Source organism: Mus pahari, chromosome 22, assembly GCF_900095145.1.
Source record: "Mus pahari chromosome 22, PAHARI_EIJ_v1.1, whole genome shotgun sequence".
NCBI lineage: Eukaryota > Metazoa > Chordata > Mammalia > Rodentia > Muridae > Mus > Mus pahari.
In genome coordinates, this window is record NC_034611.1 from 11,887,602 (window position 1) to 11,901,383 (window position 13,782).

The 13,782-nt window shown below is 42.9% G+C and overlaps 1 protein-coding gene across 2 annotated transcripts; it reads left to right on the forward strand.

The window, feature by feature from the left end:
- The first annotated feature begins 309 nt into the window (after positions 1–309).
- Positions 310–11,607, forward strand: Mrpl15 (mitochondrial ribosomal protein L15). 2 transcript variants are annotated; one of them, XM_021222272.2, is made up of 5 exons: positions 310–466; positions 1,738–1,892; positions 2,865–3,030; positions 7,972–8,095; positions 11,027–11,607. In XM_021222272.2, the coding sequence occupies exons 1-5, from the start codon at positions 362–364 to the stop codon at positions 11,089–11,091; spliced, it is 615 nt and encodes a 204-aa protein (XP_021077931.1). In that variant the 5' UTR covers positions 310–361; the 3' UTR covers positions 11,092–11,607. The 2 variants fall into 2 exon arrangements, with proteins under 2 accessions (XP_021077931.1, XP_021077930.1); XM_021222271.2 differs by lacking the exon at positions 11,027–11,607 and adding an exon at positions 8,744–9,353.
- The last annotated feature ends 2,175 nt before the right edge of the window (positions 11,608–13,782 follow it).

Genomic DNA, 13,782 nt, shown 5'->3' on the forward strand with positions numbered 1-13,782 from the left:
TCTCAAAGCTAGAACCTGTTCACATCATTTTGGATTACTCTTCGCTCATGGTCTTCGCTTCATGAACATACAGCGTGTTCAGTCATTACAGGGCAAAAGAGAACATTTTTCGTTCACAAGATGGTACTCAAGCCAGAGGATAAAGCATGATCTCACAAAAGTCGATGCAGTTCCCCAGAGTCAAAAGCCACTAAGCCTGGAAGCTGGAAGACAGAGCCTACGGACCGCCGACGCGGTCGGTCGGCAGCACGACAGGGGCGGGGCAGCACGGCGCGCTGCAGCGCGACAGGGGCGGGGCGGAGCCGTAAAGCCACGCGGAGTCTACGCCGCTTCCCGGGCGCCCTTGAAAAGACCGTGGGTCATGGCTGGCACGGCGCGCGGCTGCGGGACCAGCCTGGACCTGCTGCGGTCCTTGCCGAGAGTGAGCCTGGCCAACCTGAAGCCCAGTCTTAACTCCAGGAAACGGGTAAAACGCTTGGCGGCGGTGCGGGGAGTGCAGGGGCCGCGTCCGGCTGGCGATGGACGCGCGTGGGCGCCTGGCTCCCTTCCGCGTGCGCCCAGTGTTCGAGCATAGGGATGCTAAGCAGGCAGAGGGCACACACTCGGGAGCTGCAGAAGGATTCATCCAAACTTGCCTTTAAACTGAACTGCTCAGCAAGTGCCTGTCGTCGTCATAAAAATTCAAATGGTTTATCTACCCTCCAGCTGTCCAGTGTGCAACCCAGGGTGCAACTAGAAAACTGTTGTGGGTCGGCTCTTACTGTAACTTAATGTACTGCTTTTGGGGGGTTGACAGAGTCAATTAAGGGAAAGATGTTACGGAGTTAGAGAACACCGAAAGACTACCCGACTCTATCGGGTTGTAATTAGCCACTTTTATGTTATGGTGCAGCCAACCTCAGTTCCCCTTAGGCCCAGATTAAAGGGGTGGGTAGAAGGGCGGAGGGCTTTGAAAGGTCACAATTTGTTTCTGTGGAATTTACAGCTACGCGAGGAACTTTACCGAAGCAGTTAATCATTTCACATCAGTTTTACAATTCTGTGGAGGGGGAAAAGTTGCTTATCTTTTAGGAACTTAGGAAATTAGAATGCGTCCCTAGCAAAAATTGAAGTTTTCCTTAGCCATATGTGATATAATTACATAGTTACGATTAATTTAAAAACAAAACGTTTAATGTCACTCAAGCCTCGTTTTGGCAGTTTAATTCTAGGGTTGTCTTTTTCCGGTCCAGCTCCTTTCTACTGAAGACTAAATTTAGGCCCTTAGCTTGTTTATTCAAGCACACTATACCACTGAGCTTTAATCCCAAGCCTTTTCCCGATTTTTAAATGCTTTATTCAGAGACAGAGTCTCAGTAAATTGGGGGTTGCTGGCCTTGACCTTTTTTTGTAGTTTAGGCAGGCCTTGAACATTGAATCCTCCTGCCTCAACCTAGCAGACAGCAATCACTACAGGGACCTAGCTTATTGTAGAGCTTGTTATTCCTGTTGGATTCCATCCCTTCCTTAGGACTTTGCCCTGTGTTTCACCTTGTATTTTGGTTACTAGGATCGGTTACATTCTGAGAGAACTGTGTTGGTGGAGTATAAAGATGAGCACACAGCTAGAGCAGGGCTTGGCACACGGTGCTTTACCTCTGGTGCATTGAATAGAGAGCATCAATATGGAATATGCTATGAGACGAAACAGTTTTCAGAAATGTATCTGAAGGTCTTAAAACTCACTTTTTCTTGTAGGAAAGACGTCCAAGAGATCGGAGAAGAGGTAGGAAGTGTGGCAGAGGCCATAAAGGAGAAAGGCAGAGAGGAACCCGGCCAAGGCTGGGCTTTGAGGGAGGGCAGACTCCATTTTACATACGAATCCCAAAATATGGATTTAATGAAGGACATAGGTAAGGTTTTTTTTTTTTTTTTTTGAAGTCCAAATTGTAATTTCCACTAAGAACTACACAAGTAATTCGGTAGAAACCTTACGTTTATTTAGGAGCAAACTTATGTTACTGTTCCTTTGAATAATTTTTAGTAATGTAACTTAACCTATATTGTGTGTGTCACTGTATGAGTATGCTCCCAGAAAAGCACATTTGCACAGATTCTACTTAGACCAACAAAATGCTGATGATAGTGCTTGATGTCATAATTCCTTAGATGATTAACAATTGAAAAATGTATATGTATCTTTCCATATCTATATTTCTGTATATCTGTATCTATATATAAAAGGTAAATGTATCTTGCCATATGTTTTTACTTCCATGTATATTACCTTTTTAAACAGGTTTCATGTATATTACCTTTTTAAATAGGTATATGTTTGAAAAATAGTAGATACATATATACAAATACCCCATTTATATTATATATATATGTTAGATTATATATATGTGTATATATAATGTTTATGGCACATTGTAGTGGGTACCATTTTTATTTTATGATTTTTAAAAATTATTTATTATATGTAAGTACATTGTAGCTGGCTTCAGACACTTCAGAAGAGGGCATCAGATCTTATTACAGATGGTTGTGAGCCACCATGTGGTTGCTGGGAATTGAACTCAGGACCTTCGGAAGAGCAGTCAGTGCTCTTAAATGCTGAGCCATCTCTCCAGCACCTTATGATGTTGTTTTGAATTGAACTGTGAGTTACTTGTGTGCATGAGTGAAGTAAATGTTTAGAGAGGTAAATTGTTTTTAGTGGACCAGAGGAGGCACTGATGTTTTATTATGTCTTTGTGTTGTGCTTATAAATTTATTTTAGACCATCAGAAATTATGAAGGAAAACACTAGAAAGCGTGTTGATTTGAAGAGGCTCCAGGAAGGTCACTTGGTGTTTTCTAACTGTGACATTCCTGCTCTGCAGTTTCAGGCACCAGTATCAGCCGTTGAGTCTCAGGAGACTACAGTATCTCATTGATTTAGGTCGAGTTGATCCAACTCAACCTATTGACCTAACCCAGCTTGTGAATGGGAGAGGTGTGACCATCCAGCCGCTTAAAAGGGATTATGGGGTCCAGCTGGTTGAAGAGGTAACTCGAGATTGGGTTTTGTATGTTTTCTTGTTTGGTACTATATAGATACTGCCCATGCTCAGTAGTCCCGTCTCATTATAGACACGTACCACATAGATGCTTCACTGTGGGCATCACCAAACTGTAGAGACACTATTATCTTCTTTTCATACAACTTCTAATAAAGATTAATTTATAAGTTAGGCAGAGTGGGAGGTTAGAAATGAATTGCTATAGTTCTTAGAAGTCTTAAGTTATGACTCTTTATTAAATAGAGAACTTCCACCTCTTCACTTCAGGTACACACTTTATGGTTCCTCTTTGTCATGTTGGAACTGTCAGCATTGCTGCTCTCCTACACTGGGGCCTTCATTGAGTAAGATAAGGAACAACTGCATAAAGTCTGAAAATGATGTAATAAAGTCAGACTTGTGTCTGGGCAGGATGGGGTGGAACAACACGAGACCTCACCATGCTCCTCCACCCAGTGTCAAATCTAAACAGTGCTGGAGATGCACTTCAGCCTGCACAGGGTCTCCGTTTCATTCCTAGCTTATAAAGACTTAGGAGTTGTGGATGGCTACCAACCCGTAACTAAAAACTGTGGAAAGTGAATCTGAGGGACCACTTTATCAACACCCCCTTCTTGGGGCCTGGACAGGTGGATGAGTGGTTAAGGACACTGGCTGTTCATCCAGAGGATCTGGGTTCGAGTCTCAGTATCCATATGGTACTCAAAACTGTAACTACAGTCCCACAAGATCTTCCATTCTTTGCTGGCCTCCACGGGAACTGTATAAACATGGTGCACAGACATTCATGCAGTCAAAACACATACACATAGACTAAAAAATAAAATTCAAACAGACCCAAAACACTAGTTCATTCTAGCTGTGGTTTGAGAAGGCTGACGTATTCTGTGAATCTGTACAGCTTTTTCCCTTTCTTTTCTTTTTGTTTGTTTGTTTGTTTTGTTTTTTGTTTCACCTGTCAGTATATCAAGAAATTCAATTAAATTTAAAAGACTTTTTTTTTTTTTTTTTTTAGGTTTTTCGAGACAGGGTTTCTCTGTGTAGCCCTGGCTGTCCTGGAACTCACTTTGTAGACCAGGCTGGCCTCGAACTCAGAAATCCGAAGACTTTTGTTTTGATTTCTTTATGTATATAAGAGTTTTGTCTATGTTTATGTGCACTATATGTACCCACAGAGTTCAAAAGAGGACATTAGAGCCCCTGGAACTGGAGTTATAAATAATTGTGAGCCACTGTGTGGGAGATGGAAACCAAACCCCAAACCCCAAGCAGCGAGAGCTGTTAGCCTCTGAGTCCTCTCTCAGCCTCAAAGAAGATCTTTCTGAAATTATCTTTGTTGTTTGAGGCGGGGTAGGTCTGGCAGGCTGTTTTGGAACTCATGGCATAGAGGCATAGACCTGGTTGACTCCTGCCTTTTCCTGTTGACAGGCATGTGCCACTCCATCCATCTGGACCTGTTCACCTACTTCACCCTTAAAAAGTAGTTTACTACATTGCAAGCTGACAGGAGCTGGCCAGGAGCTCAAGTGCAGCCTGTGGCCCTGTTCCCTCTCTTAGAAGCATATCCTGCATATGCCTTTCCCTACTCAAAGCATTTTTCTCTTTATTGCTTTTATTTTATGTGTGTGAGTGTTTTGCCTACATGTGTGTCTATGTACCATGTATGTACCTGATGCCAGCTGAAGCTTTGGATCCCCCTAGGGCTGAAGTTAGAGATGGTGTGAGCCACCATATGCGTGCTGAGAATAAAACTCTGGCTCTCTAGAAGAGCAGCCTGTGCCATTAACTGCTCCAGCCTCTCAACTAATTTTTCTTAATATCTGGTCCAAAACTGCACTTATGTTTCATTGTCTTTCTCATTGTCATCTAAGCCTAGGCAAGTTGTTATAGTTTCAATGATGTCAGTCCTGGAGCTGAAAGTTACTTAATATCTACAGAATGACTGAAATCCTGTTTTAGAGTCAGTAAAAAATTCTGTTATATGAATTCAACAACAGTTCATTAGCAAATTAACTACATAGCTGGATAGGTAGGTAACTTAGTGTCCACTAGAGGGAAGCATATGTCCATGGAAGAACCTTTTAAAATACCCTGAGACTGTGCACCTAAGAAAAGAGTTTGCTTGGGAGATTTGGTAGATCGCACCTATGATACCAGTACTTGAGAAACCACTGCAGGAGTGTTGCTGGATGTTTAAGGCCACCCTGAGCTACATAGTGAGTTCTAGGCCAGCCTTAGCTACACTTAAAACCCTGTAAAAAAACAAAAGAAAACAAAACAAACCCAAATCAAATCATAAACAGAGGAGTTCATTTGGAAAAGCAATACCAAAGATGTGATTGAGCCTCAGTATTTTACTTTGGATGTGTAAAGAAAAAGATATAGTTTTACTTCATAGAAAAATCCATGACCTTGGCAGTATTTAAACTGCATGTCTCGATATTCTTCAGTTATGTGTGTATTATGTTAGCAGACATTATCCTGAAAATTATACCCTGGGGCAATGGTTGAAAAAATGTACACACACACTTATACACACACTTAAAGCGTGTCCATTGTCTTTCCTGAGTTTAAATATGTAAGTAAATAGTGGGTAATAAATGCCTTGATTGGGCTGGAGAGATGGCTCAGAGGTTAAGAGCACTTACTGTTCTTCCAAAGGTCGTGAGTTCAAATCCCTGCAACCATATGATGGCTCACAACCATCCATAATGAGATCTGATTCTCTTTTCTCAAGTGTCTGAAGACAGCTACAGTGTACTTACATATAATAAATAAATAAATCTTAAAAAAAACAGAGTAAGTGCTGTGATTAGTAAGCACAGAATTATTTGGAAATGTATATTATCAAGGAAGATAGTGAGACTTTATTTGTAGACTTTTCTAAAAATGCAGTTTATAATACTTAAAATCCTGAAACCAGGGCCAGAATGGTGGGGTAGGTTAAGTAGCCTACAGAGTAGTGATTTTAAAAAAAGAAATAAAAAATAACCACATTAATAATCAGGTCCCTAGTTCTGAATTGAAAGTCTATTGATTATAAATATACACCATTATCAAATATAAAAAGCAATAAGCTACATCCTATAGTTAATAGAATATTTTCAAATACATGAAATATTTATAATGAATCAGATTGGGAACTAGATTCACCTGTACTAAAATGGCAAAAGGAATCTGTTCTGAAGTTAGAGAAAAGTTAGCATATCTTGAGTGACAGGACTTTAAGAAGCCCATTGCTTCATCTCTAGTGTTAAACATTTTAGGGAAAAAGATGCCTCTCCAGTAAAGTTGGCAGTGAATACAAAGTGGACTCCCCCCTTCTCTTAAAGACAGCCCACCCTTCAGGTGCTTAGCTTTTCAGGCTGTTCCTGACCCTTGTCTCTAAAACCTCCTTTTGCTCACTTAGAGAGAGGTAAGATTTGTTTTTTATTATTAAAATATTAAAGATGTTTTATGTGTATGTGTATCTTACCTACATATGTGTCTATGCACCCCATATGTGCCTAGTACCTAGAGGTCAGAAGAGGGGGCATTGGCATTGGATCTCCTAGAACTGGAGTTACATATGGTTGAGCCACCATGTGGGTCTTGCAAAGTAAATCCGGATCCTCTGGAAGAGCAGCTAGTACTCTTTTTTGTTTGTTTGTTTTGTTTTGAGACAGGGTTTCTCTGTATAGCCCTGGCTGTCCTGTCCTGGAACTCACTCTGTAGACCAGGCTGGCCTCAAACTCAGAAATCTGCCTGTCTCTGCCTCCCAAGTGCTGGGATTAAAGGCGTGCGCCACCACTGCCCAGCCAGCTAGTGCTCTTTAACTGCTGAACCACCTCTCCAGTCTCAGGAAAATTTGTTCTTAGTCTTTATAGTGGGTAAGAATAGAAATGGGCTGGTAAAATGGTTTCATGGGTAAATGACCCCTGGACCTAGAGACATGTCGTTAATCCCTGGATCCATGAAAAGGTGAGGAGGGAGCCACAGAACTGTCTTCTGACTTGTACATGCATGCTGCGTGCTGTGACCAGACACCACACACACACACACACACACACACACACACACACACACANANAGAGAGAGAGAGAGAGAGAGAGAGAGAGAAAACTGTCTTCTGACTTGTACATGTATGTTGCATGCTATGACTAGACACCACACACAAACACACACACACAAACACAAAAATAAAGGTGAGGATGGGGAGCCACAGAACTCATGCATGCTGCATGCTGTGACCAGACACCACACACATACATAGAGAGAGAGAGAGAAAACTTCTGACTTGTACATGCATGCTCCATGCTGTGACTAGACACCCACCAACACCCCCCCACACACACAAATTACTTTTTTTTTTTTTGATTTATTTATTTATTATATGTAAGTACACTGTAGCTGTCTTGAGACACTCCAGAAGAGGGCGTCAGATCTTGTTACAGATGGTTATGAACCACCATGTGGTTGCTGGGATTTGAACTCCCGACCTTCGGAAGAGCAGTCGGGTGCTCTTACCCACTGAGCCATCTCACCAGCCCCACAAATTACTTTTAAATATAGTTTTTGAAAGAACATATATGGTGCTAGGGAGAAGGGAAGACCTTAGGGTTTCAGCCTCAGCATGAACTTGTCTCAGGAATTACTCATCAGCCCATATGCCTCATTGTCCCTACCTAAAGCCAGTATATTAATAATCCTGGTTTAGGACTTCTAGGATTAAATGGTTTACTACTAATAGAGTATGGGGAAAGGATGCTGCTGTCATTCCTATCTGCTGGGCTTGAGAATGGGAGAAGCACAGTGGACCCCTAAGCAGACATAGTTAGAGAATCACAGGTACTTTGGAGGGGGAGCTCAGCTGAAAACACACTTGTCACTGATTTGCTTTCATCTAAGCGGTTTACTAACAATCTTTTTTTTTTTTTAAATATGACAGGGTGCAGATACTTTTCAAGCAAAAGTTAATATTGAGGTGCAGCTGGCTTCAGAATTAGCCATTGCTGCAATTGAAAAAAATGGCGGCGTTGTTACTACAGCCTTCTATGACCCAAGAAGTCTAGGTAAGAGTTCTCTGGTCTCTTTCTCTCTCTCTCTCTCTCTCTCTCTCTCTCTCTCTCTCTCTCTCTCTCTCTCTCTCTCATCGCCTGCTAGGCTTGGTGACCAGTTTTTTTAATGCTTTGGCAGTGCTCACAGCTGCCCTTTTGTGGCCCCCTTGAGCACTGCACTCAAATGCATATATCTCCATGGAGACATAAATGTGTACACAGAAATAAAACAAACAAACAAAATCTTTGAAATTTTCAGAGGGGCACTAGCTTAAATGTTCTTTCTTTTCCTTCCCTCTATGTTTTATCTTCCTTTTTCTAAACTATTAAGAATGACTTTTTCCATGCAAAGTAGGTAGTTGAGTAGGAGAACCCACTGTGCAAGCCTGACCTGAGTTTGATCCCATGGTGGAAGGAGAGCCAACTTCCTGATAATTGTCCTCGGATCTCCTGATATACAGCATAGCACATGTGAAAGCTCCTCCCTGACAAGAATAAGAAAATGAAAAGAAATGTAAAAGAATCATTTCCATTTTGCTTACTTAAGCCTGTTTAACTACAAAGTTCTTGGAATTCAGTTCTCATCTTAGGAAATTTAAAATGTGTAACAGTTATTACCTATAGAACCAATATTTACATTTCTTTCTAAAAAAATCTTTTTAGAGATTCTGTGCAAGCCTGTTCCATTCTTTCTGCGGGGACAACCAATTCCAAAAAGAATGCTTCCACCCGAGTCACTGGTGCCCTATTACACCGATGCAAAAAACCGGGGGTACCTGGCTGACCCTGCCAAGTTCCCTGAAGCAAGACTTGAACTGGCCATGAAGTACGGCTACGTCCTTCCTGATATCACGAAAGATGAACTCTTCAGAATGCTCAGCACTCGGAAGGATCCAAGGCAGATTTTCTTTGGTCTTGCTCCTGGCTGGGTAGTGAATATGGCAGATAAGAAAATTCTAAAACCTACAGATGAGAATCTTCTCAAGTATTACAGCTCCTGAACTGCCTTCTACTAAATCAGATCTGTGAGCCAGAGGGGCTGCACATGGATTCTTGTGGGTCGGAAAGCTTTGGGGTTGTTACCAGCCTTCACTGCTCAGGTCTTTTGTTCTTTTTCCATCTTAAATAACAGACAGCAAAAGCTGCACGAGCGACTGAGCCTTTGGGGGTGTATGTTGGAAAAATCTGAACAGTGGCAGTCTTTAGAAAGGTGATTAAAAAGAAAAAAACCTACTTAAAATCACCTTTCTTTTGGGGGGTGGGGAGACTGTGTTTTGATACATGGTTTCTCTGTGTAGCCCTGGGTTGTCCTGGTCCTGTGTAGACCAGGCTGGCTTTGAACTCACACAGTTCTGCCTGCTTCTGCTGGGATTAAAGGTGTGTACCACCACTGCCCAACCTGACTTTAAGTAGTTTAAAACATTTCTTTACTGGTCTTTTCTTACCTACATTTTCTGTTTTGTCAGAGTGCAGGGCGGAGATTGATTAGTAGGCCTGGGAACACTTTACTGTTCGGGGATTTAAACCGGGCCCTCTTGGTCTTATGTTAAGACATCAGACAAGTTACTTCATCTTCCTTTAGCTGAAGTACAGTGTCAGTCTGAAGCAACAGGAGAACAGACTGCAGAGTCTCTTTCCTACCATCTTTGCAGTTTAGAGGTTGGACCTGTGCTGTACGTACTGAGTGACACTGCCCTTTGGCTCCAGCTTCAGGTGGGGCACCTGAATGGCACAGATGCTTCCTTGATCTGAGGAGAACTTTGACCATAGGCTATCTGCACAGAAATCAATTTCCTTAAATTCACACATCCTGTATTGTAACTGTATGGGGTGTGTACACATCCTGTAATGTATGGGGTGTGCTGTAGCCTGAGGAAAGCTATTGCCTTGCCTCGTTGTGCAGGAGGCTTTCCTTTGGTGCTGCAGTTTACAATTGTAGGTCTCAGAGACCCTGCCTTCCCAGGAAAACTTCTTCACAGGAAGTGAGAGGAAATTAGTCATCTAAAGGGAGAACACACTGCAGCCTTCCATCTCAGAATGGACTTTGAGGGGTCTTGGAGTCTCCTCCCCCATCCCTTCAAGCAGAGTGACTAACTACCTCACATAGAAGAACTGACAGCCAAACATGGGCTTTCTTCATTTTGGTTGTCTTTGGTGGCATACAGGTGGAAGGAAATTGGAATAGAGTGATAAAGGGAAGAATAAAAACAGGAAACAGATGTCTGGTAAAGTAGATGCTGGCCAGTGTTTATTTGGTGACAGGGACTTTGTCACAAACAGCTGTATCCGGGTTGAGATACTGTAACCCCTCAGCTCATTCTCAGCCAAATCAGCCCCTTCCATGAAATTCATCTGGTACACTCTAGCCCTAGTGCCATTCACAAGGCGCTGAGAGCTCCAGTAGAGGTGGTAGCTGTCACAGAGTTTGTATCCCTTGAGACTCTGCCTTAAAAAGCAGTAAGCCTTCAGTGTAGCTCTGTCCTTCCTGAAATGTGGCCTCAGCTTTGGGTGTGCACACACCCTGTAATGCAACTATGGGGTGTGCTGTAGCCCGAGGAAAGCTATTGCCTCGCCTCGTTGTGCAGGGGGCTTTGGTGACAAAGCTCTAAAAAAACTCGAGTTAATTTGTGTTTTAAAACAATTTTTAGTGCCAGGCATAGTTAGTTGTACATACCTTTAATCCCAGCACCCAGAAGGCAGAGAGGCAGGTGTATCTCTGAGCTTAAGGCCAACCTGGTCTACAAAGTGAGACCCTATCTCCAAGCAAACAACGGGCAGTTCTAGAGTTTGGAAACAGATGGGCAAAGGGTTGAAGTTTAAACTCTAAAGTCTGTGTGAGCCACATAGAAGCATGGGCATCAGAAGATGGGTCAGATACCTCCAGGCTCGGTGGCCAGCCAGTTTAACTGCATGGTAGCTCACAACCATCTGTTTTCCCAATTCCAGTGCACCTGAAGCCCTCTTCTGACTTCCATGGGTGTTCGGCAAGATACTCAATACACATAAAGTAATAAAAAAGCCATTGAGAAAAGCCATCTGACCAGCATCTGGTCTCCATGTGTGCCTGCATCTGCCCCCACATCCCGTTTCTAAAGTAAGAGGGAAACTTGTTATAATCTGAGTCCCTGGTCTTTATTTAAAATGTAAGTCAGTGTTCTTTGGGAAGTAGAAGGTTCTTCCTAGGGTGGAGAGTGTCAGATGGGACCAGTCTCATTCCACCTCGGGTGGAGGGGAGAGCTCTGATGTTAGTTGAGTCCCATAAGGGTTGTCTTTCCTGATACCTTGCTGTAGGCAGACCACTACACTCTAGCTTGCTCGTTCCATGCTTGGAGCTGCAGAGCCATCTGGATGAGACATTTGACTAGGACTTAAAGCAAGACTAGATTTGGGACTTTGGCATGCAATTTATTCTCTGCCTCAGTTTCACCATCTGCGAAATGGAGGGTAAAATAAAAGCTGGTTATTATAAAATACAAATTAGGGATTTTACTGCTGTAATCAGCACCATGACCAAAAGCAAGTTGGGAAGGGAGATTATTTGACTTACACTTCATAACACTGATCATCAAGGAAGGAAGCCAGGGTACGAACTCAAACAGGGCAGGAGCCGATGTAAAGTCCATGGAGGGGTGCTGCTTACTGACTTGCTCCTCAGGCATGCTCAGCCTGCTTCCTTATAAAACCCAAGATCACCAGCCCAGGGATGGCACCACCCTCAGTGGGCTGGGTCCTTCCCCATTAATCATTAATTAAGAAAATGCCCTATAGGTTTGCCTACAGCTGGATTGTACAGAGGCATTTTCTTAATTGAGATTCCTTCATTTCAGATGACTGTCCAGTTGACATAAAATTAGAATAGTTATTATGAAAGTCGCTGGTGTTTGTAAAGCACGTGCCTGCTTCGTAGGCCACTAGGGGTATTGAGCTAGTGTCCTTATGTAGCTGCCATCCTATGGATTCTACTTCCTTCCCTCGTATGATTTACATATAGTCTGTAAGGCATTCTTGAGTCTCATTCAGAAGAAAATGCATGGTAGACTTTACCTTGTTTTTAGCAGGAGCTAAAAGATACATTTTGAAGAGGCAGCATAGCAGAGGCAGAAACAGCACCCACACCTGAAACACCTGGCACCCGTCTTCCCTTCGGCGGTTCTGCTCAGTAAACAGAATTCCTAGATCTAATAACCTTAAAATCTCCCTCTTCTTCATACAGATAAGGTACTTAAGGAAATTAGTAGGGGCCTGCGGGATGGCTCTTCAGGTAAAGGCTCCTGATGTATGTAGCTGATTTTATTCTCGCCAATTAAAATTAAGATTCATAAACCTTTTGAAAGATTTGTAAGCATCAGCAGTTTGAGTTTCTCATATTTGGCAATGCATTCTAAGCTTTCATTGCATAAAGGATGTGCACATGGAAAATCAGTCTGGACATCCCAGTAACAACAGTGACAATGAACGTATGGGTCAGGGAGATGACTTAGTGGTAAAGAGAGCTTGCTGTTCAACAGTGAAGACCTGAGTTTGAACACTCACCACCTACATAAAAAGCCGGCCATAACTGCATATGCTTGTAACCTGAGCACTGTGGAGAGAATCCAGGATGCTCCGAGGCTCGGGGGTCACCAGCTTAGTCAGAGGTGGCCTGTCTGACGCCAGACATCCTCATGTGCTCTCTGCACACGTGGAAATGTGTGTGTTCACCCACATGTGTACACATACATGTACTCCCTGCTTCAACATGTGTACACAGACATGTACTCCCTTCTTCAACATACATTTTTGAAGAATTGAAATTTATTATTCAAATTTAATTTTTAAAAGCTTTCATTTTTTTACTCAAAAGAAAACTAATTTTAAATAATGGATTTTATATTGCTAAGCTGGTAACTACACACACACACACACACACACACACACACACACGCACACACAAGGGTTGCCAAGGGATTTTGTTTAAGGCCAGTAGTCATCCTGTTGGCTTGATGCTCTTGCTTCCACATCCTGGCAAAGTTAAAATACAGGCTGGATTCAGAAGTGATTATACTTCAAGATTACAATGAGAAAGCCAGGGAGCTATGCATGTGTTCTTCTCAGAAGGAAAATCCACCCTGAATCCAAAAATCAAATGTGGAATGTGGTGGGGCTCCACAGAAGAGCTGGTCGGAGGAGAGGAAGGCAGGCAGGACTGGTGTTGGCCCAGTCAGCTCTTTGCATCTGTTAGGGTTTTGTGCACCTTCCAAGCCCCCATTTAGAATGCAGATTGAAGCTTCAACCCAGCGAGCCCAGCCTGTCCAGTGAGCTGTGACCCAGTGGCAGTGGTAGAGACCTTAGTCCTAGTGTCACACTGGTTAGAATGTTCAAGGATGTAAGTGATTCTAATGGTGGTTCCTCACTGCTTGTCTTTTGTACATTTGTGTCATTGTCCCCGCCCCCAACCTCCTCCACTGCCCTTCTGCAATTTCTCTGCCACCGTGGCCTGTGAGCCAACTGCTGAGACCATCTGTTGCACTCTGAGCCTTTTTGGGCAGGGTCGGAATCTCACTGTGCCAGTTTTGTAGAACCTGACTGTCACAAATTTCTGGGCTCTTGAGTGGGCTGTCTCCTTTTCCTCTCTGTTGGTAGGCTTGTGGCTACCTCATGGAGTAGCTATTGAGAATGAAACGTTGCCTTCTGCTTAGACAAACTGTGGCAAGCGGCCAGCA